General features: G+C 39.7%; 1 protein-coding gene across 47 annotated transcripts in view; it reads left to right on the forward strand.

The window, feature by feature from the left end:
* Nucleotides 1-23262, forward strand: part of kcnma1a (potassium large conductance calcium-activated channel, subfamily M, alpha member 1a) — a 154469-nt gene extending 131207 nt beyond the window's left edge. For 24 of the 47 annotated variants that reach the window (XM_026189557.1, XM_026189559.1, XM_026189558.1 and 21 more), the window contains 11 exons: nucleotides 409-535; nucleotides 1401-1625; nucleotides 2172-2364; nucleotides 6566-6679; nucleotides 8032-8115; nucleotides 9908-10038; nucleotides 11844-12038; nucleotides 12500-12618; nucleotides 13342-13566; nucleotides 14646-14674; nucleotides 18800-23262. In XM_026189557.1, the coding sequence (XP_026045342.1) occupies nucleotides 409-535; nucleotides 1401-1625; nucleotides 2172-2364; nucleotides 6566-6679; nucleotides 8032-8115; nucleotides 9908-10038; nucleotides 11844-12038; nucleotides 12500-12618; nucleotides 13342-13566; nucleotides 14646-14674; nucleotides 18800-18951 (1594 nt within the window). In that variant the 3' untranslated portion in view covers nucleotides 18952-23262. The remainder of the gene's footprint in view (nucleotides 1-408; nucleotides 536-1400; nucleotides 1626-2171; nucleotides 2365-6565; nucleotides 6680-8031; nucleotides 8116-9907; nucleotides 10039-11843; nucleotides 12039-12499; nucleotides 12619-13341; nucleotides 13567-14645; nucleotides 14675-18799) is intronic. The other 23 variants (XM_026189581.1, XM_026189587.1, XM_026189605.1 and 20 more) reach the window with 5 other exon arrangements.
* The last annotated feature ends 677 nt before the right edge of the window (nucleotides 23263-23939 follow it).

Raw genomic sequence — 23939 nt, forward strand, 5'->3', positions numbered from 1 at the left:
ATGACCATCAGCTGGGAAAGCAAAATGTGATTGGGCAAATTCCTGAAATATTTAAAGTGCGAGCCTGTTGGAGCTTTTACTGTTTGCGCCACATGGCGTCAGGAACTGGAAGAGAGGGTAAAAGCTGGTAATTGGCCTTGTGTTGTCATGCCATTCAGTCAGTAGTACTCACATCTTGCTGTTCTCCTCTGTACCACAGTGAGCACAAGGGTCATTGACTTTTCTGATGCCTCTACATAGGGGATGAGACAGATTGGAGGGAAAGATATTCTAGTTATGCAGTGCAGTAGAAAGTTTCATACTCTGAGAATGAGATGGACTTTTAACGATCAGACAGCACAGATATCAAGAAACCCTGCCTGGCTTCTGCCACAAAACAGCCTAACGTAAATATTTTCTCTTTTCCAGTCGACACGATCCCCTTCTAATTCCTGGAAATGAACAAATTGAGAATATGGACATGAACGTGAAGAGGTATGACTCGACAGGGATGTTTCACTGGTGCCCTTCAAAAGACATCGAAAAAGTCATCCTGGTAAGTGGGGCAAAAGTTCTGTAACTGCTACCCAGTGAGGGGAAAAATAGTGTATATAAAAAAAGAAGGTACTAGTAAGTATGCTCAGGAGCAAATGTTTCCCCTCAGTACTGCAGTAACACAATCACATACTAATGTGTATTGAAATTTCTCTCACTGCCTCTCTGTTGTTTCAAGGTGAGTTTGTTTTTATATTTATATATACAGTATATGTGTATATCCACCAAGGAATGAGTGAGCAGCATTTCAACACTCGGTGCATGACTTTGCTCAGATGCTTTAACGAGACGGTTTAAAGCATTTATGTTAGTGCATAAATTGTTTGTGTAGGATCAAGTAGGAGGCGCAGTCACCTACTGTGCATAGTAAAGATACGACATATCTTTGCTTTGTCTAAGACTCGAGTGACCCAGGTGCTGTTTTCACTCAACTCAAGGGAATATGAAGGCTGCTTCACCAAAATGTTTCAGATACACAGATAAACATCATTTGCCGCCAGCTGAAAATATGATACAATTTGCAGCTGTACTTTTTTATGAATGTAACAGTTTACAGCTTACATTCGTGCGTGTTTAATTTGTCTAATGAAGAGCTAATAATAAAACCAAACACATGGTTAATAAATGATTACATGTGGATATATAACAGTTTATGTGATGCCTTTAAGCACATTTAAACTCTAGATATGTTGGGGGGGTTTTAACTTCATGCACCTGACCCAGTTTTCTGTTATCGGCACTCATTTTTATTCTGTAAACCTGTGTTTGTCTCTATGTGCCTCCTCATCTCTTTTCTGCCTTCGCTTTTTTTCCTCATTCTCTGCTTTTCTCTCCCCCCCTTCCCCGTGTCCCTCTCTTCCCTACAGACCCGGAGTGAAGCCTCCATGACAGTGCTAAGCGGCCATGTAGTGGTCTGTATATTTGGGGATGTCACGTCCGCTTTAGTGGGGCTGCGAAACTTGGTGATGCCTTTAAGAGCCAGCAACTTCCATTACCACGAGCTAAAGCCTATAGTTTTTGTGGGCTCGCTGGATTACCTTCGGAGAGAGTGGGAAACTTTACACAACTTCCCCAAGGTCTCCATCTTACCTGTGAGTGTACTACTTCACCTGCATGTTGAATATCTGTCCAACTAGAAGGCGCTGACATTTTAAGTTGCACTCATGCTGAAATCTTTCAAGCGATTGTCATTTTGAGTTTGATCGCGCATTTCTCAGTTGAATGATTACTTCATGAGAGCTCAGTGAGCCTCCCTCATCCCTAGCAGTGACACATCCTGCATATCCAAAGTGGAGTTTATGAGCGTTGCAGCTGCAGTGCCCATCACAGATGGCGTGGCTTGCTGCCTTAGAGCTTGTTAGGCCTGGTTTGACTGATGATCAGAGGAGAATCACAAACACAGCCCTCAGCGCAGGCTAGCCTTTAGATTAGTCCATGTCTCTGAATCTCCAACGCCCGGTTAGATCAGTGGAATGTCATCGCCTCAAAACAAGAATACTTGTTAACTAATTTCCCACAGCCCCACTCTGCTCACTTCTTAAATTTATTTTTCTCTCCCCCATGTCTGTCTGTTCTCTGTGTTTTGCTTTCTCTCTCTCGCTGTCTTGCTCTTTCTCTGTGTTCCCCTCGCCCTGAAGGGTACACCATTAAGTCGGGCAGATTTAAGGGCTGTCAACATCAACCTCTGCGACATGTGTGTAATACTGTCAGCCAATCAGAACAATATCGAAGATGCGTCTCTGCAGGATAAGGAATGCATCTTGGCAACACTCAACATCAAATCTATGCAGTTTGATGACAGCATTGGGGTCTTACAGGCTAATTCCCAAGGTAAGAAGTGTCCCATTAGACTCCATGTACACTCCTGGCCAAAGGGGACAGGTTATGGGAGGGAGGAAAGGAGAGTAGTCAAAAAATGGAAAAGGAAAAGCGGAAAAGACTGGAGGGCAGTGAGAAGGCCACACAGGAAGGGTAGATGTAGTTTGTCGAGCACAGAGTCTGCTAAGCGCTCATAACTGAAATTCTCTGAAAGTCTGCTTTGAGTCTCGTCTGTAAACTGACATTACTGTAACTCTAACTGAAGATGTGCACACACAGAAACATTGTGTTTATACCTTCATCAAGCCTTTGAAGAGTGTTTACTCCGCGCAATTTTCTGATGGTTTCAGTCTTGTCCCTGGCAATTAGATGCTGCTAAACCTTTGATAATACTTTTTAATGATGTAATCAACATGACTGTGTCATTTGATGTTGTTCCCCCTGATCTGGAGTCTGGCAGATCGTCTGGAACAGATTGTTGATGTTTGCAGACAAACATACGAACCAGGCATCCCATCAGGCCTCATCATCATTAAGCAGCTAGTACAAATCACCAGGCAGGCCAATTCAGCTGCTCCTCATTAGTCACAACAAAACAGCAACACATGCACGCACACACCTCAGTGCTTCATAGCGTGCGCACGCGTTTGCGTGCGTAACACACTCGGGTACTCATGCCAAGGCATCCTATCCACAAACATTCACAAACAGGTGATCCTCAGTTTATGATTAGCTTGAAAGGTTCTACATGCCTTGAGGTAAGCAGTTAGTGCCACCACAGCGACTGTTGTAAATACAAATCAAAGTGAAGGTTCAAGAGGCCTTTTTTTTTTTTTTCTTTTCGTAATGGAGGGCATATCCACATTTTTATTAGAATGCCGATGCAGTTACTTCTCCAGCCTGTGTGAGCGATACGCTGTCGATAATAGTGCCAGCAAGCAACAATCGGCAGGAGTAAATCTGAGAGCGCGTCCACTCTGGGGAGCACTACTTGCAGAAAGCCACGTCCATCCAGAAGCTCGCAGGTTTATGTCTTCTAACCCAAACCAATGGTTTGAGACTGGCGTTATCAATAACCGGGTCTTACTTTAACGGCCCATTTAAGAAAACACAGTGACATGCAATCATGCATACATAAGAAAATACACTCATATAACCAGGCGCTGCTATTGTATCATGGGTATTGCTGTGAGGATTCCTTCCTCCTAGCGATGCTCTCATTCAGACGCTGTCTGTGGAATTTAGAGGTGCAAATGAATAAGTAAACATGCGCTTTCCTGGGGGAGAGCTTCTCCCGGCTGCTGTAGCATGTAGTCAACCACAGAGCATAGCTGTGCCCGCAGGGCTACAGGGATAAGGGGGCATGTAACCCAGATCTCACTCATCTATTGTAGATTGTAGCTGAATAAACTAAGTTACAGTCTAACAAAAGCAAAAGCCAGCGTCTTTGCTTTGGGGCATCATTTTCATTTTTCATTAAAAAAAAAAAAAGTTAGCATTAATATAAAACATATAAAAGAGGAAAATTGACTGTTTTAAGTATAATTAGGCAATTCAAGAAGCATACTGTTATTTCAATCACAAGGACACAAGACTAGTCTATAAAGATAAACAGTGTCTTTCTTTAGAGATAAACAGTGTTTTTCATATGGGTCATATGAAAAACACATTTGAGCTCTTCTGTTTTTCAGTGCTCAGTAGAGGCTCAGCTCTCTGTTTGGATTTTGCCAGCTCACACTGCATAACGACTTTTGAGCTGTTTGTAACCTAACAGGTTTTGAAAGCAGCTCTACAGCAGGCCTCATGTATCCCTGTTCTCACCAACGCCACTTTCTGGGGTTGCGCTGCGCAGAGTGGAAGGCGCTCTCCTACGTCTTCCCACAGTCTTCATGTTCACTATGATACAATAAGCGCGGCGTTTTAGAGGCAGAATCCAAAAAACTTGCTGTCACTCTCCAGTGGAGTAAACATCATCCTTTATGGACATCGACAAAATGATGCTTGCACTATCTGAGCTGTGCTCCCTGGTTGAAGTGTCAAACCGCTGCTATCTCCTAGTTCAATAATTGGTGTAACAAAAGTTATGATTATCCATGCTTCAGTTCAGTGTGTGCTTCCCGCTGTGTACTAAACTATTTGGTGCCTTTTCCGTTGCAAAGGGCTGAAAGATCTCTTTTGTAATGTAAGCAGCTCATTGAGTTTCTTGACAGAAAGGCACGCACACACTCGCACACAGAGAGAATTTGCAAGCCTTTTAAAACTTTGTGACCTGAATATATTCCCTGCATTATGTTTCCTTGGTGGTGGCACTATAAGCTGACATTTTGCTGTAGTCAGCATTAAATGATGGATGTCAAAACACAGTTGATGCATTATGCATATAGCATTACAGATTTAAGGTGTTTACTTGTCACTTTGAGGAAATGCAAAAATGTGAAGTCATGTGAATTCATACTCCTGTCACTTGCACTTGTATTTCATGGTTCTGTGCCACACCATTTTCGATAAAAGGTTTTCAGGATCCACTTCACCAATTTTATTGTAACAAAATGAACAACATATAAAATTTATGTCTGCCAGTTGATGGAGGGATGTGAATGCTAAATATGTCTTGGCTGACCCCTAAAAGCACAGTATCACTATTGCAGTTTTTAGGCAGGCGCCTGCTTCACTTAGCTGCCTTCTTTGTGTCCGTGTGTGTTCTTCAATCCACACATTTGAATCGCACATAAAGTGCACATCAAAAACTTCATGCTGGGTAAGATAGAATGCATCTGTAATTGTACTGATGCAGAGTTTTAGGTCATGCCCTCATGCCGGTGATACTTCTACAATAAAACATACAGACTGCACATTTTTGTTTTGCTATTTGTCATAAAGAGTAAGACCCACATTAAGCCGATACACAGTGACGACATTTAAGTTGGAATCTGATTTTTTATGTTTATTAAATTATTATGCCTCATAAAGAGTAGTCGCATTGGTAATAGCATTATATGTTTGAGGTGAAACAAAATTAAATTAAATTCAAAAAACACCACAAAATGTAAGTTAGGGCTCAAAGAATAAATAATTAGTAAATTAGTAGGAAAACATCAGTTAAAAGTAACATATTGCTATAACTTTAATAATTTTTTATTGTTTTATTATATTTTATTTATTCAAATGTAAATAGTAATAATAGAAACCTATCAAAATCATGTAGTTATTTTTTAGTATAAATTGAAGCTGAAGCAACAGTTTTTTCTTTAAATGCCCAGTCGTGTGAATTCAGTAGCTTATTGAACCATCTTAACTCCAATAACTTAAAGTAATTTTTTTCTGCATGACTTTATCCATCTCTTACATCTTTGTGGGAAAAGTTTGACCCAGGCTTCTTTACAATGTTGCTTCAGTTCACTGAAGTTTGCAGGCATTCATTTATGCACATGTCTCTTAAGGTCCTGCCATAGATTCCTTATTATCAGTTTGGGCTTTAACTGGCCATCGCTGCACCTCGATTCATTTTATTCTCAGCCATTCTGTTGTAGATTTGCCTCTGTGCTATACACTATGGCCAAACCTCTCATCTTTGGTCTTGTCCTTCCAGAGGACAGTTTCCAGAAGCATTGGGTTTTTTTTTTTTTTTTAATTTAACTTTCTTAAACTGAAGTTATGCTGTTATATAGTAAAAAGAGGTTTTCTGCTGGCAGCACCTCCAAACAAGCCATACTTATTCTGTCTGTTTCTACTTACATTGTCATGAACATTAACCTTTAACATGCTAATTGATGCCTATAGGGTCAAACCTGTAGCTCTTGGGTTTTATGCAGGTTTTTTTTTTAGCTTTGCCTGGTCTAAACTTGGGGTGATGCTGGGATGTCCACTATTGGGAATATTGTGGCATTGTGTTAACGCACACCCAAATGTTCCAGACCAGCACACTGTCAAAAATTGTGTTTTTATAGAGGTGCTCACACTTGCTGATGGTCAGTTAATCAGGTACATTTGATTAGCAGCACCCGGCTGGCTTTAATGCCTGTGGAAGCAGTGAGGGTGGCATTGAACTGAAAACTTTCTTTTTCACATGACTTTATTTGTATTAAGTAGATATTAAGATTTAAACCCTTTACATCAGCTATAAAGTTTGCTGACCACCCTGAATACTTGATCCATAATGCTGTTTTATCTGCTGATGTATTCAGCCTATGTCTTTGTTTCCGAATGTGTAAAGGTTTCACGCCTCCTGGAATGGACAGGTCATCTCCAGACAGCAGTCCAGTACATGGCTTCGTGCGTCAGGCATCTGTCACCACCGGATCCAACATCCCCATCATCACAGAACTAGGTAAAACTGTTTCCACCCACCTCAGTTGCAAACATTGCATGTTACATCCAGTAACTACCAGTCAACTCATTATTCATTTCCAGATGTAGACACACAGAGCTAATAATCTCAGGCATCATTCTGCTATCAAAAGTTCCAACTCATTCGAGGTCAAACAGACTAAAGAATGCACGGTGTGGAATTTTTGTCCACTTTCATGTTGTTGATAGCTTTGCCCAACTCAACTTCATATTCGGATGTGGGTTACTGGATCCTGCAAGGTTTTTTGTTTTTTGTTTTTTGTTTTTTTTGGTCAAGTGGTGACTCAACTTAAAGGTATCAAACACGCACTTTCGGGACAAAAGCCACATCTCCTGCCATTTGTCCACTAATGGACAAGAGAAACTCAGCCTGATGGAGAGAGTGAGAGAGGGAGAAAAGGGAAGAGAAAAGGTAGAAGAGGAAAAGTGCCTTGGTTGCAAAATGGGTCCATTTATTAATCACAATACCACTGGTTGTATTCCCAATGGTGATGGGGACTCATGAAACTTTCAGATCTCCGAGGGGCCTTCTAAAGCACTAGAGACTAGCTACTCTGTCTCCTCTGACCCAATTAGGGAGCAATGGAGCATGAGGCCAGCTAAGAAAAGGCCAGAAAGAGAAAGAAGCTGCCTAATATTACTTGTAACCAGCACAGCCATTACCTGAATTGAGCCTCTCCCATTACACTCCTAACCGCATATGTAATCATCAAAACTAGATAGTCCACGTTAGAGCCAAAGGCTTCTGTCCTGGACCTTAATGCTCATGGCTCTGGAGTTGCCTCTCTGCATGGTCTTTGCTTAGAAAATTTTCAAGCTGCAGCATCACTAGATGTGATAACATTGTCTTTTAGGAAAGGAAGAAGTAAGAGAATACAAAGGGAAGAGTGGCTGCATGTCTTACGCCAAATATATGCTGTACTTACATTGTCATATGTTCAGGTTACAGTGCCAGAAGCATATTAAAGTCACTTTCAAACCTAAAAAACACGCTTCATCTGAGTTTCGTGATCAATTTTGTTTGCATGGCGTGTGAAGTAGGTGTGTTTATGGATAAGATCCTTTTCTTTATCCGTCTCACTGCTTTACCATGAAATTATTTATTGTTGTTGAAGCGGCAAGGTGCTGTGACAGCTCGGGCTTCGTATCTACTGTGCACTCTAATCCGGGGTGCTTCACTTTTAGACACCGGACAGCCGTGAATATTTCAGAGTAATTCCGAAGTTGACGCGAGCAGTCTCGAGACACCCGAATGCCTTTACTGCAGTCTTTGAAACTGTTTCAATAACGACACAATTTCTCCCTCTCTCTGCACTGTCTCATCACCATTAGCTAAACCTGGCAAACTACTGCCATTGGTTTCACTCAGTCAGGAAAAAAAAAGTGGAACCAGCATACAAATGATAACAGAGCTGGGTAAGCTGAGCCTTTGTCCTCTGCTGCCGTTCGTTCCCCCTCGCTCCGTCGCTCCGCTCCTCATCAGCTTGTCTTGATTTATCTGGCTGCAGTCAAGGCTCTCGCCGCTCCCATGGCTTCACTTTGAACACATTTTTATCCTTCGTTCTGGCTGAAATTGACTGTCTTGTTTTGGCCCTCTTTTTACTGATTTTTTTATTTTTCTTATTTATTTTGGGGCATTTTTTTTTTTGTTTTCTTTCTTCCAGTTGGGTTTTTGCAGAGCTTCGCTAGGCCTTTGATCATGTTCAGTCTGTCCTTGTGGCTGTTTTCATAGCAACACCCCCTCGGCCTCTCACCACCCCTACCTCCCCTCCTTGCCACCTCCACACACACACTAACTCCCGCTTTCCCCCCCTTCACTCCGTTGGCCCAGGCCCGTTTGCATCAGCCCCCTTCTCTCTTTGACTGACATTTTTGTTCCACAGCTCACAGGAAACAAGGGAAGAAATCAAATTTCAAAAATAACAACAACGAACAAAATCTTTTAAGCTGTTTGTTTATTTTTAAAATGTATTTTTCTTTTTTTTCTTTCCCTCATGCCATAACTCTGAGGCACAGATACTGCACAAGTCAAACAGAAAACTTGTGTGATGCTCTCTTTTAGAGTAATGTTGGCTCATAGATTCATCGCTGTCCACTGCTGCTAGAAATACATTATAGGGAAAAAGATTTGCAGCAAGAACTCATTCTTTTATTACACTTAAGAGGTTTTTTAAAAAATCCATTTATTATCAGGCTAGTTTCATTTAGACTGTGCAGATCATGTTTTTCTTCATCATAATATAAAAAGTGTGTTGTTATCTGGTTTTAATTTGACTTTCGGGGCGCAGGTAAATATGTGAGATGTATCTCCACAATGGTGATGATGTGACAAACACATCCATCAAGAAGGAATTTCCTAAAAAACAACAACAAAAAAAAAAAAAAACATAGCATGTCATTAAGTGCATGGTTTTCTCATGTGAGATAGTAGCCATTGTTGAAGTCTCAAATTTTACTTTTTAATGAACCCTTATAAATATATAGATATATGCTTTTTTTAAAAATACATATCTGTTTTTGTTTTTATGTATGCTACTGTCACTGTATTTTGAAATTCTGTGCAGTTATGTACCTTGGATAGCAATATAATAAATAATAAAAGGAAAACCAAAATGAGTATATAGTAGCTACAGAGATGCTAAGATTGGGGACTTCTTCAATGGTTATCTAAAGTTGTGGTTTGCCTAAATGTATGAAACGCACCCTGCATGTTATATACAGTACATAGAATTACATATATTACAATATACATATTAAAAAATGAAAAAGGTATTTTATTCAGCAACACATATTTGTCACATTCCAAACAATTAAACATATGAGGACAAAAGAAGAGTATTTTTAAACTTGGGCATCAATTTTACAATAATTTTTGATTTCATGATCAGTGGAAAACATGTCAATTGTTTGGAGAAGAAATTAATTTTATTTTATTTTCTTGTGTTTTAAAGTAAGTGCAGTGGTGTATATATGCAGTGAGATATAATGTGCATCTGATGTTGCATTATATTGGAAGCTCCAACCATACCGCAATACCTATATGCCTGAGACCTTCTTCTTCCATTACTAAGATGTGTCCTAATCTTTTAAAATGTAACTCAGCATTTAAAAAAAAAAAGAAGAAGAAGAAGTGTATCGTATGCTATTAAACTCTCAGGTGTGCACTTCACTCTGCCCGTCTCTAACTCGGCTGTGTCCCCTCTCTCAGTGAACGACTCAAACGTTCAGTTCCTGGACCAAGATGATGATGACGACCCAGACACAGAGCTGTACCTCACTCAGCCCTTCGCCTGCGGCACCGCCTTCGCTGTCAGTGTACTCGACTCCCTGATGAGTGCGGTGAGTTCCTAAACAGACTGAAAACCCACTGTGCTTGTTTTAAATTTTACAATTTTTATTTTTGAAATTCTCCATCTGCATGCTTTAATAGCTATATTCATTAGAGAAGAGTTTCAAATAAAGTACATAAAGACTTAACTGCATGCTGTTGCTCAGGTAGAGACTGTAGATTAAGGTAGAGTTAAGACATTGCATTATGTTAATAAACCCAGATCATTTCCTTATTTTCCTTATTTACAATTAAATTGCTTTAGAACAATAAATTTTCAGATGTACCTGTACTTACCTATAAGTTACAAACTCAGCTGGTGTATATAATAAAAAAAACACATCCTGAGATGATGTGTTGACATAAATTTAAGTAGATGCGCAGTTTTGGCATTTCAAGTAGGCAGAAGTTGGTAAATGAAATGGCACAGTACATTGATCACATATGCCTGCCAACTCCACTGACATCAGAAGAGAAATAGTTGGCATCACTCACCCTAAGTGTTGACTGTTTAACTTTCAGGAGTTTTATTTTAACAAAGTAAACTAAAAGTTAGTGTAGTAGTGGTGATATATGTGCAGCTAGAAAGGGGCCAAAGAAATGCTGTTTTGTCATTTGTGATCACTGAGCCGGAGATAAGAAAAAAGATGAAATGGGCAGAAAACAAGCTACAGAAAAATTCTCCCTCTCCCGATGACCAAGTGTGTTGTTTCCCTTTGGTGCTGTGATGGCTTAATTCCAGCAGTTCTCTCTGCGAATAAGGGGTTAGAGTAGCGTGCAAAGCTGAGCTGTGCAGGGAGTATAGCGGGCGTCAGCTGTAGTCTGGCACTGGTCAGAGGTGAAGCCAGCTAATGGACACTGCTCATCCATCATGAGGCTCTGCAGGCCTGTCAGGGTCCCAGTGAGGGGCGCTGCCACTACGGCCCGTCTGCCTGGTGACATCAGCTGTCTTCACTCTTAGCAAAAGCAGGTTCTGATCGGCTTGAAGGACAGGAGAACCTGACACTTGCAGATCGCAGTCAAATTGTTGTTTCGGAAGTCAAAGCAGACCTTGTGGGGTGCGTAGAGGAAAGAATTATGTTTTGTGGAAGTACTAGTGTTTTATTTAATGCAATGATCCCACATGTACTATGGTTAGCAAAATGTCCTTGACCATGTAGCTCTAAAATTTGATAGATTTATGTATCTTGAATTTTATGTATATTTTAGTGCAACCTAATGCAACATTTCTCATACTGAATACTTAAAGGGCTGGTTCACCAACTAACCCCCCCAAAAAAGCCAAAAAAGCATGTTTGCACTTATATCTAGTTGTATTTATTCATGTATATGGTTCTGTTTTCAAAGTCAGTTTTTAAAAAAATATTTTAATGTATTCATCTTGGTGAATGGCGCATGAAAAGAAAGATTTTAAAATATCATTTTTTTTAAAGCAAATATTCACTATTGCATAAAAAGATCAGCATTTAAAAAAATTTATATTTTATAAGAAACGGGCACAGTGAAAAATGTCAGTGTTGAGATCTGTGGGTTATTGACCATAACAGCAAAGTGGTTTCTACAAAGATGTGTTTCTGTTGACTTTTCAAATAAATTCATTTATTATCAGAAACCTAAAGATTAATAACTTCAGTAAATAAAGTCCAAACTACCTACAGTGAAATATCACAAGAGGTAAGGAAGAAAATATGTTTTCAATAACTAATGAGTAGTGAGAGGCAGTAAGGTCTAAGCGCTTTTTACTTATGTCTGCTACAGCTCTACTGGTGACTCTAATGACATCTGCTTATACATATACCTTTTTTTCTCTGTCCAGACATACTTTAATGATAATATCCTCACGCTGATTCGAACGCTGGTAACAGGGGGAGCCACGCCAGAGCTGGAGGGTCTGCTGGCTGAAGAGAATGCTCTCAGAGGAGGCTACAGCACACCGCAAACTCTGGCCAACAGAGACAGGTGTCGCGTCGCCCAGCTAGCCCTCTACGACGGGCCATTTGCTGACTTAGGGGTAAGTGGATGTTTAAGTGCAGATGACACATTTTGCCACTACCCAGCAGCACACATCTGCCCACCTCTGCTGCTCCCGGGCCTTAATCTGATGTGAAGAACAGTGATTGTGCAAAGCAAGCCTTAGTGGGTGGAAAGGGAAGATCGCTTTGAAGAGAACAATGAACCAACATGGTGTTGGTTCTAATTGGTTCCAACCTTGTTTTTAACAGGTTTTCTTAATCTTGTGAACTATGAGTAATGAAGTTTTTTTTGCTTTGTTTTTTTCTTGGATGAACTCTGGCATAATTTTACAACACTGCCAGTTTTTATTGCAGTCTCCTCTGCCAAAAGTTGGTGTTTACTGGCAAGCAAAAGACTGGTACAGAGCGCATGAATCTCACAACTTAACAATTCCATTTATTGTCCTAACCTGACTGACCTAACACACAATCATGGTTTCTTTGTTCTGTTGTTCACCAGGATGGCGGCTGCTACGGAGATTTATTCTGCAAAGCACTGAAGACATACAACATGCTGTGTTTCGGAATCTACAGATTAAGAGATGCACATCTCGGTGCACCAAGCCAATGTACAAAACGGTATGATACAAGCTTTTGCTCATTGACAAAATGAATATCTTGATGTAATAGAATGAATGATTACGCTTGTAGACTCCAGAGTACTGTTATATACAGAGGCATTTGTATTAAACTCAGTGACTACAAGGTGTTCAGGTCTTGTGACTGCATAGCAAGCCCAAATCATCACCACTCCACCACCGTGCTTGACAGTTCGTCGATGTCTTTGTGCTCATATTCTGGTATCCTGCATCCCTTCCAAATGAGCCATTTTTATTCAGTCTTTTTCTAATTGTGCAGTCATGAACTTTAACATTTAAAACACTAGCTAGAGCCTGTAGAGTCTGAGATGTAGCTCTTGGGTTTTATGCAATTTTATGTCAGAGTTTCTCTGATCGTTTTCTCTGATCTTGGGGTGAATTTGCTGGGAGCTCCACTCCTGGGAAGATTGTGCTATTGTGTTAACATTTACCTGAATGCTCCAGACTGCAAACTGCCAAAACCCATGCTTTTACAGAGTTGATCACGCTTGCTGATTTTCAGTTGCATTTGATTAGAAGCGCCTGGCTGCTACTTATTAATTTAATCCCTCTAGAAAAGGTAAGGGTGTACTTAGAGGCCTGTGGAAACTTTATTTTTAACATGACTTTTATGTTTAATTTTTAAATGTTGCAGTAAATGCTTTGCCGCTCTTTCATTGATGTATCTGAGTCTTATCGTCTGTAACATGTGTTTTCCGGCTAGGTATGTGATCACAAACCCTCCATACGAATTTGAACTGGTGCCCACCGACCTGATCTTCTGCCTAATGCAGTTCGACCACAACGCCGGCCAGTCCCGGACAAGTTTGTCCCACTCTTCCCACTCCTCCCATTCCTCCAGCAAAAAGAGCTCATCCGTGCACTCCATCCCCCCATCGAACCGGCAGAACCGCAGCAGCAAGACCCGGGAGTCCCGCGAAAAACAGAAGTACGCATACGCACATGTCCTGCAATCTGCCTGATTAGTGTTTTATACCCAACCTGTACAGTATGCTATAGGTGTGTGCGTGCGTGTGTGTGTGTTTGTGTGTGTAGACGGTGATGACACATGCACTGATGATTACTGTGTATTATGTGTTTGTGCTTTGCGTCCATGCCCTGTGTTTGTGTGTTTTGTTCATAATCATCTGCATGTGGTCTTCACTCTGACATCACTGCAGTCATAACATGGCATAAGCAAAATGGTAAACTCACTTTGTGGAGAACTGGGTTCATTTATTTGCCTCAAAGACTCGAGCCTCTTTTGTAAACAGTAAGGCCATTTGTTTGGATTAAACGGCCATTGTGGTTGGAAAGAAGATTACAGTAAAAAGCCCCAACCACAACTCACTTTCAATATGTTGTTTGGTCTACCTGTTGTATTTGTCTTAATAGTTAGTTGTTTTGTGTTTATCTTGTAGTATTTGTGGAGTAAGTAACTGTTATGTGTTGGATATTTGTGCACATGATCAGCACACCTGGATCATGGATGTAACGTACTGTGATTTGGCTACTGTAGCTGATATTTATTATTAAGTTGACATTACAGATACTCATAAGATCATCCCTCATTAGCAGTGTTGATATTTTGTTAATCATGGTGCATCTGTACTGCTTTATTGCATGTCCATGTTGGTAGCCCTTTTGAGCAGGCTATTATTTCCTGTACTTTATTATTCACTTATAAGATTATTTTCAAATTTGGTGAAATATTTTTGACAATACTTGGTGTTTATTCCATATTTTCTCCCAAAAATGAGCGTAATTTTCTTTTGACTTGGGAGAATAAAGTCATTTTTGAAGCGTGACATATTCTAAAAGCATGCAGATTTGTTACAATCGTACTCCAGAGCTGTTAAGGAGTAAAGGAAAAGTCCTGAATACATCTTGAAACGTAGATGTATTATATCAACCGAATGCTGTAATGACAACATGTACGCATAAGATAGACTGGTAGCCATTTGTTAGTTGTGTATTAACTGTAAATACGCCTCACTTACAGTAGATTACTTACCTCTCTTTCTGAAGTGCAACAAGGATGAATAGAATGGGCCAAGGTATGCAAGTTAACGATTCTGCATGACTTAGCAACCTTTTTACCTGGGGTTCTGATCATAACTATGTCCTCTGTGGATATTGTTATGATGAGGGGAGTTTGTTTTATTTCTTACGTTCTTCAGACGTTAAGTAAACCATGCCTCAGTTTAAGTTTTGCTTTCATCTGGAAAGCAAAATGTCTGCTGCTGCTCCTGCCTCCCTGCCATGATCAGGACCATTTCCACACTGCATGAGGTTGAGACAACCCCTACACCCTACCACCCCACCCCACCCCACCCTGCCCCACCCTGCCCTCCCCCTCCTTTGTGCCTCTACCTCAGTTATTTATTTCATGATATGATTTTTTTTCCTCTCTCCTACAGACAAAATCATCTTCCACATTTTTTTCTCATTATCTATCATGCCTTCTTACGGTTTATTTGAACTTGAGATGGTTTGCATTGTGTGAGAGGTCTGTGTGTTTGCGCATCTTCCCTCCTATTGAATGCTATGAGACGACTGTAGCAGACTTTCAGATGTAAAATTTATCCTCTCATTTAGCACAGCAACTATGTTATTATAACAGCATCAGCATGTACCGCAGAGCAACTACGTGTTGTAATACTGTACATACATGTACCATAGCTCACATGTAGGTCAGACTGATTCAAATCCCCCTGATGCAGCCAAATTGCTTACTTCTTCACAGAACTTTAAGAAAGTGTGTCCAGCCCTGTGCCATCGGTCACACTGCAAAAGTGGGAGGTGTGACCAATTTAGAGTTTAAATTGAAGGGGGAATATGAGTCTGTAAGTCTCCTCCTTGTAACCCTGCACGCCTGATATGGTGGTTTGAGGCGACATCACTAAGTTCACCGTATCAGCAGTAGACTCCGGAGAGAGATGGCAGACATCTTGCTTCACCTCAGGCACAATTCTACACATCAAATGTCTTTGCTGTAACACACAGCCCTGCAGCCTCAAGCTTGCTGACACACACACACACTCAAGCCCACACAAATGAATCTCTGCACATGCAGTCCTGCATGTAGACGAGCACTTTCACACACGCACACACACACGCACGGATGCGTGCACAGGGTGTGCTCCACATCGCAAAGTTAAAATTTGATATTACAACTTCACCCAAAAGGAAGTGACATCTTGAATGGCGTTGCAGTCGCCTGTGAAGTGCTGGGAGTGAGTTTACAAACTTCTGACAGCTGGCATACACACTTCCCTTTCCTCAGAAACACTGCTCTCATAGCCTACTTAAACATGAAGAGATTCTCTCCTAGATGACACATCCAACCCTCTCAAATCTCCTTCCTGCTCTCATGCTGACAGTGATTTTAAGAGCTCACTCCGAAATGCGACTGTTTAGGGTATGGTGCACTTTTTTAAATTATTAGCTAAACAACCAGATCACCCAAATCGCAAAAGACACATTTTCTATAATTCCACTATCGGTAAATGGTCCTACAAAAAGTTCTGGTTTTATTGCATGGTATCTATTTCTTTGATTTCTGCGACCATCCAAATACAACACAAGTGAATAGAATTTCACAGCACTAACAATTTAGAGTTTACCACAAAAGGCACATTTTCCTGTCGATATTTGAAAAGATTAATTAAATTCAGTGTTCACAAGTACAAAGTACTGGTTCAGTTGTGGATCATCCTCTGGTTACCTGTTATTCTGTCAATCCTAATCCACTATTATTTGTTTGTTTTTCCAGAGGAGATGAGCTATTTATTTGGTTTTCGTTTAGTTGGAGTAATTCAGGTTTATTGTGTGTGCTGAAAATGTTCAGATGCTGCATCTGAAAAGCACAGACAGTGGGACCTCTCTGGATAATAACAGTTTAATAACAGAACCCCAGTTTTACCAAACAAGAAATACTGCATCCCTGCTCACAGCTAGGACCTTTTACCTCTTTTCCACCAATGTAGTGCTGGTGCAGAACCAGTCCTCTCCTTTACCTTTTGAAATCCTGCTCAATTTTTAAGTGGCTTAATGGTAGAACATGGCATAGCTTCAAGTAGCAAACGCTTGGGTAACATCCATTTGAAAAAAGCTTTAATAGATGGCTGCCCCTCCCTGAGCCTGGTTCTGTCTGAGGTTTCTTCCTGTTAAAAAGGGAGTTTTTCCTTCCCACTGTTGCCAAAGTGCTTGCTCATAGGAGGTCATATTATTGTTGGATTTTTCTCTGTATGTATCATTGTAGGGTCTACCTTACAATATAAAGCGCCTTGAGGTGACTGTTGTTGTGATTTGGCGCTGTATAAAGAAAATTAAACTGAATTGAATTGAAAATTGAATTAATAAGAAAAATCTGCAAACTGTATCTATGATTCGGTGAGATGCTTTTGCTTCACTGATGTTTGCTTCACTGATGTTTGATGGTTCCATCTTATATACCAGCACATTTGTGCACACATGTGCTTATGCCACTTTTTACATGAAAAAGCAATGAACCAGTTCAAGGGGACATGCTCATCAGCTAGCAACTTGTCATTCACAAGTTAGCCCATTTCTCAGTCAGGTCCTTGCACATTGCATTCAGTTTCACTACATGAAGAACAGGTTTCATAAGGGGACTAATTTAATCATTGTGTTAAATCTCAGTGCTAAAATCTGTCTTTTAAACTATGATCAGTAGGGTTAGGGTTGGTACCTTTTATATCATCTTTTATACTATTATCATGAGTGTGGCCAATCTTTGATGAGCAAGCTGTGTAGCAGAAAAACAGAATGCAAAAATTTAAAAAAGCAAAAAACAAATAACCGGTTAAATATTTTAAAAATAATTTTCTTTGGTTTCTTTTTGTTTTCTAAACTTGATTTCACGCTTAAAAAAAATCGGGACACAGACTTACTAAAAGCTATGTTGCATTCCCTCTTCTTTTAATACTCTAATCCTTCATTTTTCTGGGTGTGAACTGAGGAGATTCTGCTGCTTTCAAGGCAAAATGTTTCCTCATTTTTGCTTATATTGAATTTCAGCTTTTAAATAATTCATCATAATCCACTATTGTTGTTAAGGGAAATTATCAAATATTTTCAATGGGTGATGGGACAGGCCGACAGGAAGGCCAGTTTAGTACAGATGGAGAGATGCTTTTTTGTTCCCTTCCGAACTTTTTTCTTAGCACCAGCACTTAATATTTTGTCTTTATTACTTTTATGTAAATAATGTTTAAATGACTTGCAAATTTATGTATATATTATTTATAGTGTGTGTATATATTTTACACACCATATTTCTTAGAATGGTAAATGAGCCCCTGTAAAAATGTGTCAAATGTGTATTCTTGTAAATGGCAATGCATCTACATAGTTTTAATGATAATACCAAGATTTCTAAATCTATTGCTATACTTTAATATTGTAAAGGCTTGATATTTAAATTCACCCAGATTTTTTTTCCTTTAAATGAAAAAAAAAAAAAAGTCCCACATTTGCTTCCACTCACACTGCCCTTGGCAATTTGAGGGTATTTATGTTGAATTTGAATCCACCCGTTCCACATCTTGAGTCTGGCTGGTCAGAGGAATACACTCATTGGAGGTTTTATACAGACTATTTCTTTGCTATAAAGAGATTCTTAAAAAAATAGTCTTTATTTAGACTAATTTTTAAGAATTGACAACACAGAGTCAACTGACATTGACTCTGTATTGTGGTGACAGCAGAAATCTCTGGAATGGATGTCTCAAAATCTGGAAATAAAACCAAAACTATCCAAAAACAGGAGAAATGGTTTAAAAACAAACAAACATTGTTTTCTGTTTTGTAATTTGGGTGAGCAGATCCTGAAATATGCTTTAGTATGTACTGTATAGCATACTAGTCTGTTCTTCTTTTTTCTTTTGTCTTATCAGTCTTCCCACAATTAATTAGAAATCTGATATAACATACCCACATAAATACAAAGTCAGTTATGGACAATGCCACCATATCAACTTCAGATTGTCTCAGGTCACCAGAAACCAAACTGAAAGTGGACCTTGCGTACGACAAAGAATGCCATGCAAATCTTAATCTCACTTAAACTGAGGCAGTATGGTTGTAACTAAACCAGCATTGCATACTTTTTCTAACTAAACCCTTGTTTTCTTCCTCTCTCACGTTTTCCCCTTTAGAAAAGAAATGGTTTACAGATGAACCAGAAAATGCCTACCCAAGGAACATTCAGATCAAGCCCATGAGCACTCACATGGCCAACCAAGTCAACCAATACAAATCCACTAGTAGTCTGATTCCACCAATCAGAGAAGTTGAAGATGAATGCTGAACACCAGGTTTTCTTGCTGACTCACCAGACATCTGTACGCTCTTTACGAAAGAGATTGGAAGAGATCACCAAAGGAGGGATGATGATGATGATGATGATGATGATGATGATGACAGAGGTGGTGAAGATTGACACATTTCTCCTCACTCATTCTTCTAATTGAGGGTTGGACAGGAACCCAGACTGGGAAGGGACCTCCTATGTGTATATGTTTAATGTTACTTCCATGCTCTTGGACATTTGTTTTATTTATTTATGTGTCCATAGAAATGTACATAATGACAATCAAATAAGGATTGTACAGCTCCTTCCCTCTAGCACTTTTTGGAATTATTTTGAGAGTTGATGGAAAAAAAAGAAAGAAGAGTACTTCCTGTAATTCTTTGCAATAGTTCACCTCTTCATGTGACCAGACTCCATGGCTGAAGTGACTGGTTATTGGAGGATGAGGGTTGCAGCGATAAACTGATCATATCATCTCCCAAAGATTAACTCAGTTGCGTCAAACCGGCTGGGTTCATCGCCGTCATATCTCCCGTCTGCTTCTGTTCTATTTGCACTAAAACTGAACAAGTTTCTTTCCACAGAACAACTGGAAACATCAACACCCCCCACCTCCCCACGCCACCTCTGAGTAAAGAGTCATTGAGGAGATGACGGAGGAAGGGCTGCTCGGCTTTGGAGGCATACTAATTTTGTTCTCAGTTTGTTGCTCATCGTGTCATTGCTTTAAGGTTTTGCTGTTTCACCTTGACTCGCCATGTAGAGTGAGATCAATCCAGGCCTGAAAACAAAAAACAAAAAAAAAAGGATATCAAATATTGCAAATTGGTAATCTAAAAACTCAAGACAATGGTGCAGTGTTGGTGCATGCTGGCTGGAAGGAGAGCCCGAGTCTTCTGCTGATATGTCAGATACCTGTGCTTGAGCCCAGTAGATATCGCGGTTAATCAGCCTGAATACATGAAAAGGATAAAAAAAAAAAACAACAACAACAAAAACCTGTTCTGTCCTTCATGCATTCAGGTTTATGTATAAACTGTGTGTATGTGTGTGTCGTATTACAGCCACTTGTCCTTCTGATGCTGCACTGTCACTCCCCACCAACACTGATTTGTATGTGATGAAGCACCTTTGAGGGAACAGCATGTTTGAAAAGAAAAAAAAAGAGTCATAATAGACACAAACAGTAGTAGATCATAAATCACTTGGATATTCTAACAAAGGCATTGAGTTGCATCCAAAACCAAACCAAAATAGCCAACTATGATTGAGCGTATCTAACATGAACAGCAGCTGCATGGCGTTATAACTGTAACAGCACTGGGACCACTCAGCAAAGTGGTGTATTGCCTGTAACATAAAGTTAATATATGAGGAAAGAAATGCCACATATTGCGTAATAGTGGGCATCAGTGGGTCCTCCTTTGATCGGAGCAACTGCCTGGCACGGGGTTGGCACAGAGGCAGTAAAGAGCTTGGATGTTCTCTGTTGCCAGCCCAGATGTCGCACGCCAAGCTGCTGTGTTCAGTCCTCGAACACGAGGAAATGCTCAAGCATAGTTGGTGGAAATGCAACAAATGCCACAGGCATAAGGACAAGGAAGTGGAACGTGCTCGGGTGCAACATGAGTGTATTTTCTGTATGCTAACGCGCCTATATATCCAAATGAGGCTGCTGCATGGACGGAGGATTGACCCGGTAGCCTCGTACTCCTAATGGTCAACCTTGTCCAAGAAAAAAAAAAGTAGTGGGATTTATACATTTCAGCATAATTATTTTATATCCATAAACATAATCAATTTGTACTTATTTTTCTAGTCAAGAGCAAAGTTAAAAGTACTTTAGGAGAAGACTGAATTGATATATTTAATTACAACTACATATCAAAAGATTTTATGTTGGACTGTCACTTTGTCACGTATACTAAAACAAATGATTATTTTTTTAATCACCCTAGCCCCTCTCTGACAGACTGCATCACTCTGGAGCTAACATAGCTTAGACTAGCTTGCATTGTGAAAACATCTTCAGCTTGGCAGCTCAGCTCTGTTGAGTGCTTGTAGAAATAAATTTAGGCTAATCGGAAGCCTCCTTTGGTTGCACAGATGCAGTGTCTACTAAATAATGTGTCTACTACTAAGCGTCCCTTGCTGAGAACATGCATAAAGGGAAGAAAGGCGTAAAGGAGTTGTGTTTTGGGGGAGAGGGTAAATGTACTTAACTAAGCAGTGGATTAGAATGGTTAATAATGACGGGATGAATAGAAAGTTTCTCCCACTGTGTGCAGACCAGAACCGAACGACCTTTATTAGATGACTGTGACCTAAATTAGGTCCCTAGCATGGAGTAGGAGTATGTACACTACCACAAAGTGTGCTGGTATTTTCCACAGAATATGACCGGGAGACGCTGTTTGTTTATTGCAGCGATCCTGCTCTATAGATTGTAAAGAGAACGTCATTCTGAAAATAGAAAACAATTTTGGAAAATGGAAAAGATGATACTGTGCTAAATATGTTTGTGTAAACTCAACCCATGATATAGATGACATTTCTTTCTCAATCAAAATGATCTGAGCCTCAGTGTCCGTCTTTTGGGTGTGGTACAACTATGCTGAAGCCTCATACACATTGTCCTGAAGTGAACTTTTGAACTGTGATTACATCGTTGTCACACATTGTAGCAAATAGGTTTCTTTTTGGAAAAATATGTGAGTAAAATGTACGTATAATTGGGTTGTTAACGCCATACTTTCTAGCCTGAACTTTAAGGAATTAATATTTGGTAACATCGGTCGCTCACTCTACATAAAAATCGACAAACTGATTGTTCTGTTGAGAAAAAAAAAAAAAGATGAATATGTATCTCAAAAAAATAAAAGATCTTGGTTTATTGTAGGAATGCGGAGACTATTCAAGTACTGTATGTGGCACATGGATAGGTTAGGCAGAATTTGATCAGCCATCACAAAGATGAAAGGTAGCACCAATTCAGCAATTATCGAAAGACAGGACATCCTTCGTTTTCCTGTTTCTATTACTTTGCTTTGTATCAGGGTTTACATTCCATTTTGTCAGCTCATCATTATCTATCACAAACTGTCACAACTGCTTCTTATTTGTTTACAGAATATTTTTGAGGCACTTAAACATAGCAAAGTGGTACATGCTGCAAACCGGCATAAACTCGAAAAGTAATGCACCATTTACTTTCATTATACTTGATTACTGTGCTTTTTTTTTTTTTTTTTTTTTTTAGACCTGAACCCTCATTGCACAACTCATTCAGGCTGGCATTACTCACAACACTGGACTGAGATGTCTCTCCTTCCTACATCTTTTCAGATGTTCTTTGCATTGTATACCTCTAAAGTTTTTGGAGTGTTTTTTTTTAAGTGCCATGAAGAGTTCAGTTGAGCAGGCATCCTTCAGTCATTCAGGGACACAGGCTTCCTTTAAGGGAGTCCACGTGTTTTCCACTGTGAGAATAAAGTCTTGTACTGACATGGAGAACATCCAAGCCATCAATGCCTCCATGCCAGTATAGTGCCAGGCAGTGCAGGAGGTCAAGAGGAGGGCCCATATTAAGTCCCACTAAAGCGAAAAGTGGCATACAGGAGGCCCGAGGGGCTGATGGGGCAGATGGATACAAGCTTCAGTCAATAAATCACACATGTCCTATCTGCCACATGCTTTGTTAAAGGTTAGCAGGTTGTGTCATACAGTGTAATGAGATATGGATGACTGAAAGATGCACAGATGTGTTGTTATCCACTGAACAAATCAAAAGACTGACGCGTCATATGTTACTGTTACAGTATGTTGCATTAATTTTGTTAATCTATTTTTTTGCTGTAAAGGATGGAAATAGAAACTTATTTGCTGGGAAATGTACTAGATATATAATAGAACATAAAATACTTATGGGGATAGGAGGTGGGTCTCAAGTCTTAATAATACATGAAAACTGCATTCAGCATTTTCTTTTAAAGAAAACTTGCTTTTTTTGGCTGCCTATCAGTTCAGGAAGAATTCAAGATATTGCTCTTGTTTATCACAGATAGGATTTCTTAGTACATCATCATTGCAGCAAACGGAAGTTTGACACAGCAGTCTAATTAGTTTGGATGAGTTCAAGATGTGATGGATAAATGGATTATTTGATGGTGCTGAGTTGATCTACCTGACTCTGTCAAATATAATCTGCTGATAAATATACTGTCTTGTACAAAAAAAATGTACATAGATTGTACATGGTTTCTTTTTGTATTTTTTCTCAAATTAAAATGGATGTATTTGTGTTCTAAACCTGGACATTCTCCTAATTGTTTAGAAAAATTCCAGCTACAAACAGCAGTTCTCAGTTATGAACTATACAATTATATATTTGGAATGACCATAAATAGAAAGTGATACAGTACATACACAACTATTACATGTAGTTTATACTTGTAAACAATGTCCATACGTTAAATAATGTTATACACTTGCGAACACTTTATTAGGTACACCTTGGTAGTGCTCGGCCACCTTTTGCCTTCAGTACTGTTTTAACTCTTCATAGCATAGATTTAGATCCTATGTGAACTGTAGCCTCAATTTCCTGTTCTTAGTTAACAAGAGTGGTACCCATTGTTGTCTTCTGCTAGTGGAGCCCATCTGCTTCAGGGTTCAACATGTTGAGCATTTGGAGACACTCTTCTCCATAGCTTGGTTGCTGTGTGTGGGTATTTGAGATACTGTTGCCTTCCTATCAGTTTGAAGCAGTCCGGACATTTTTCTCTGACCTTCTCTGACAAGGCATTTTCTTCCAGAGAACTGCTGCTTGGACCATTCTCAGATGTGGTTATTTGGGAAATTCCCAGTAGCTCAAGAGTTTCTGAAATATTCAAAATAGCACTAACAACCGTATTGTGTTCAAAGTCACTTAAATCACCTGTTTATCCCCATTCTGATGCCCGGTTTGAACTTCAACAAGTCATCTT

Source organism: Astatotilapia calliptera, chromosome 13 (assembly GCF_900246225.1).
Source record: "Astatotilapia calliptera chromosome 13, fAstCal1.2, whole genome shotgun sequence".
Taxonomy (NCBI): domain Eukaryota; kingdom Metazoa; phylum Chordata; class Actinopteri; order Cichliformes; family Cichlidae; genus Astatotilapia; species Astatotilapia calliptera.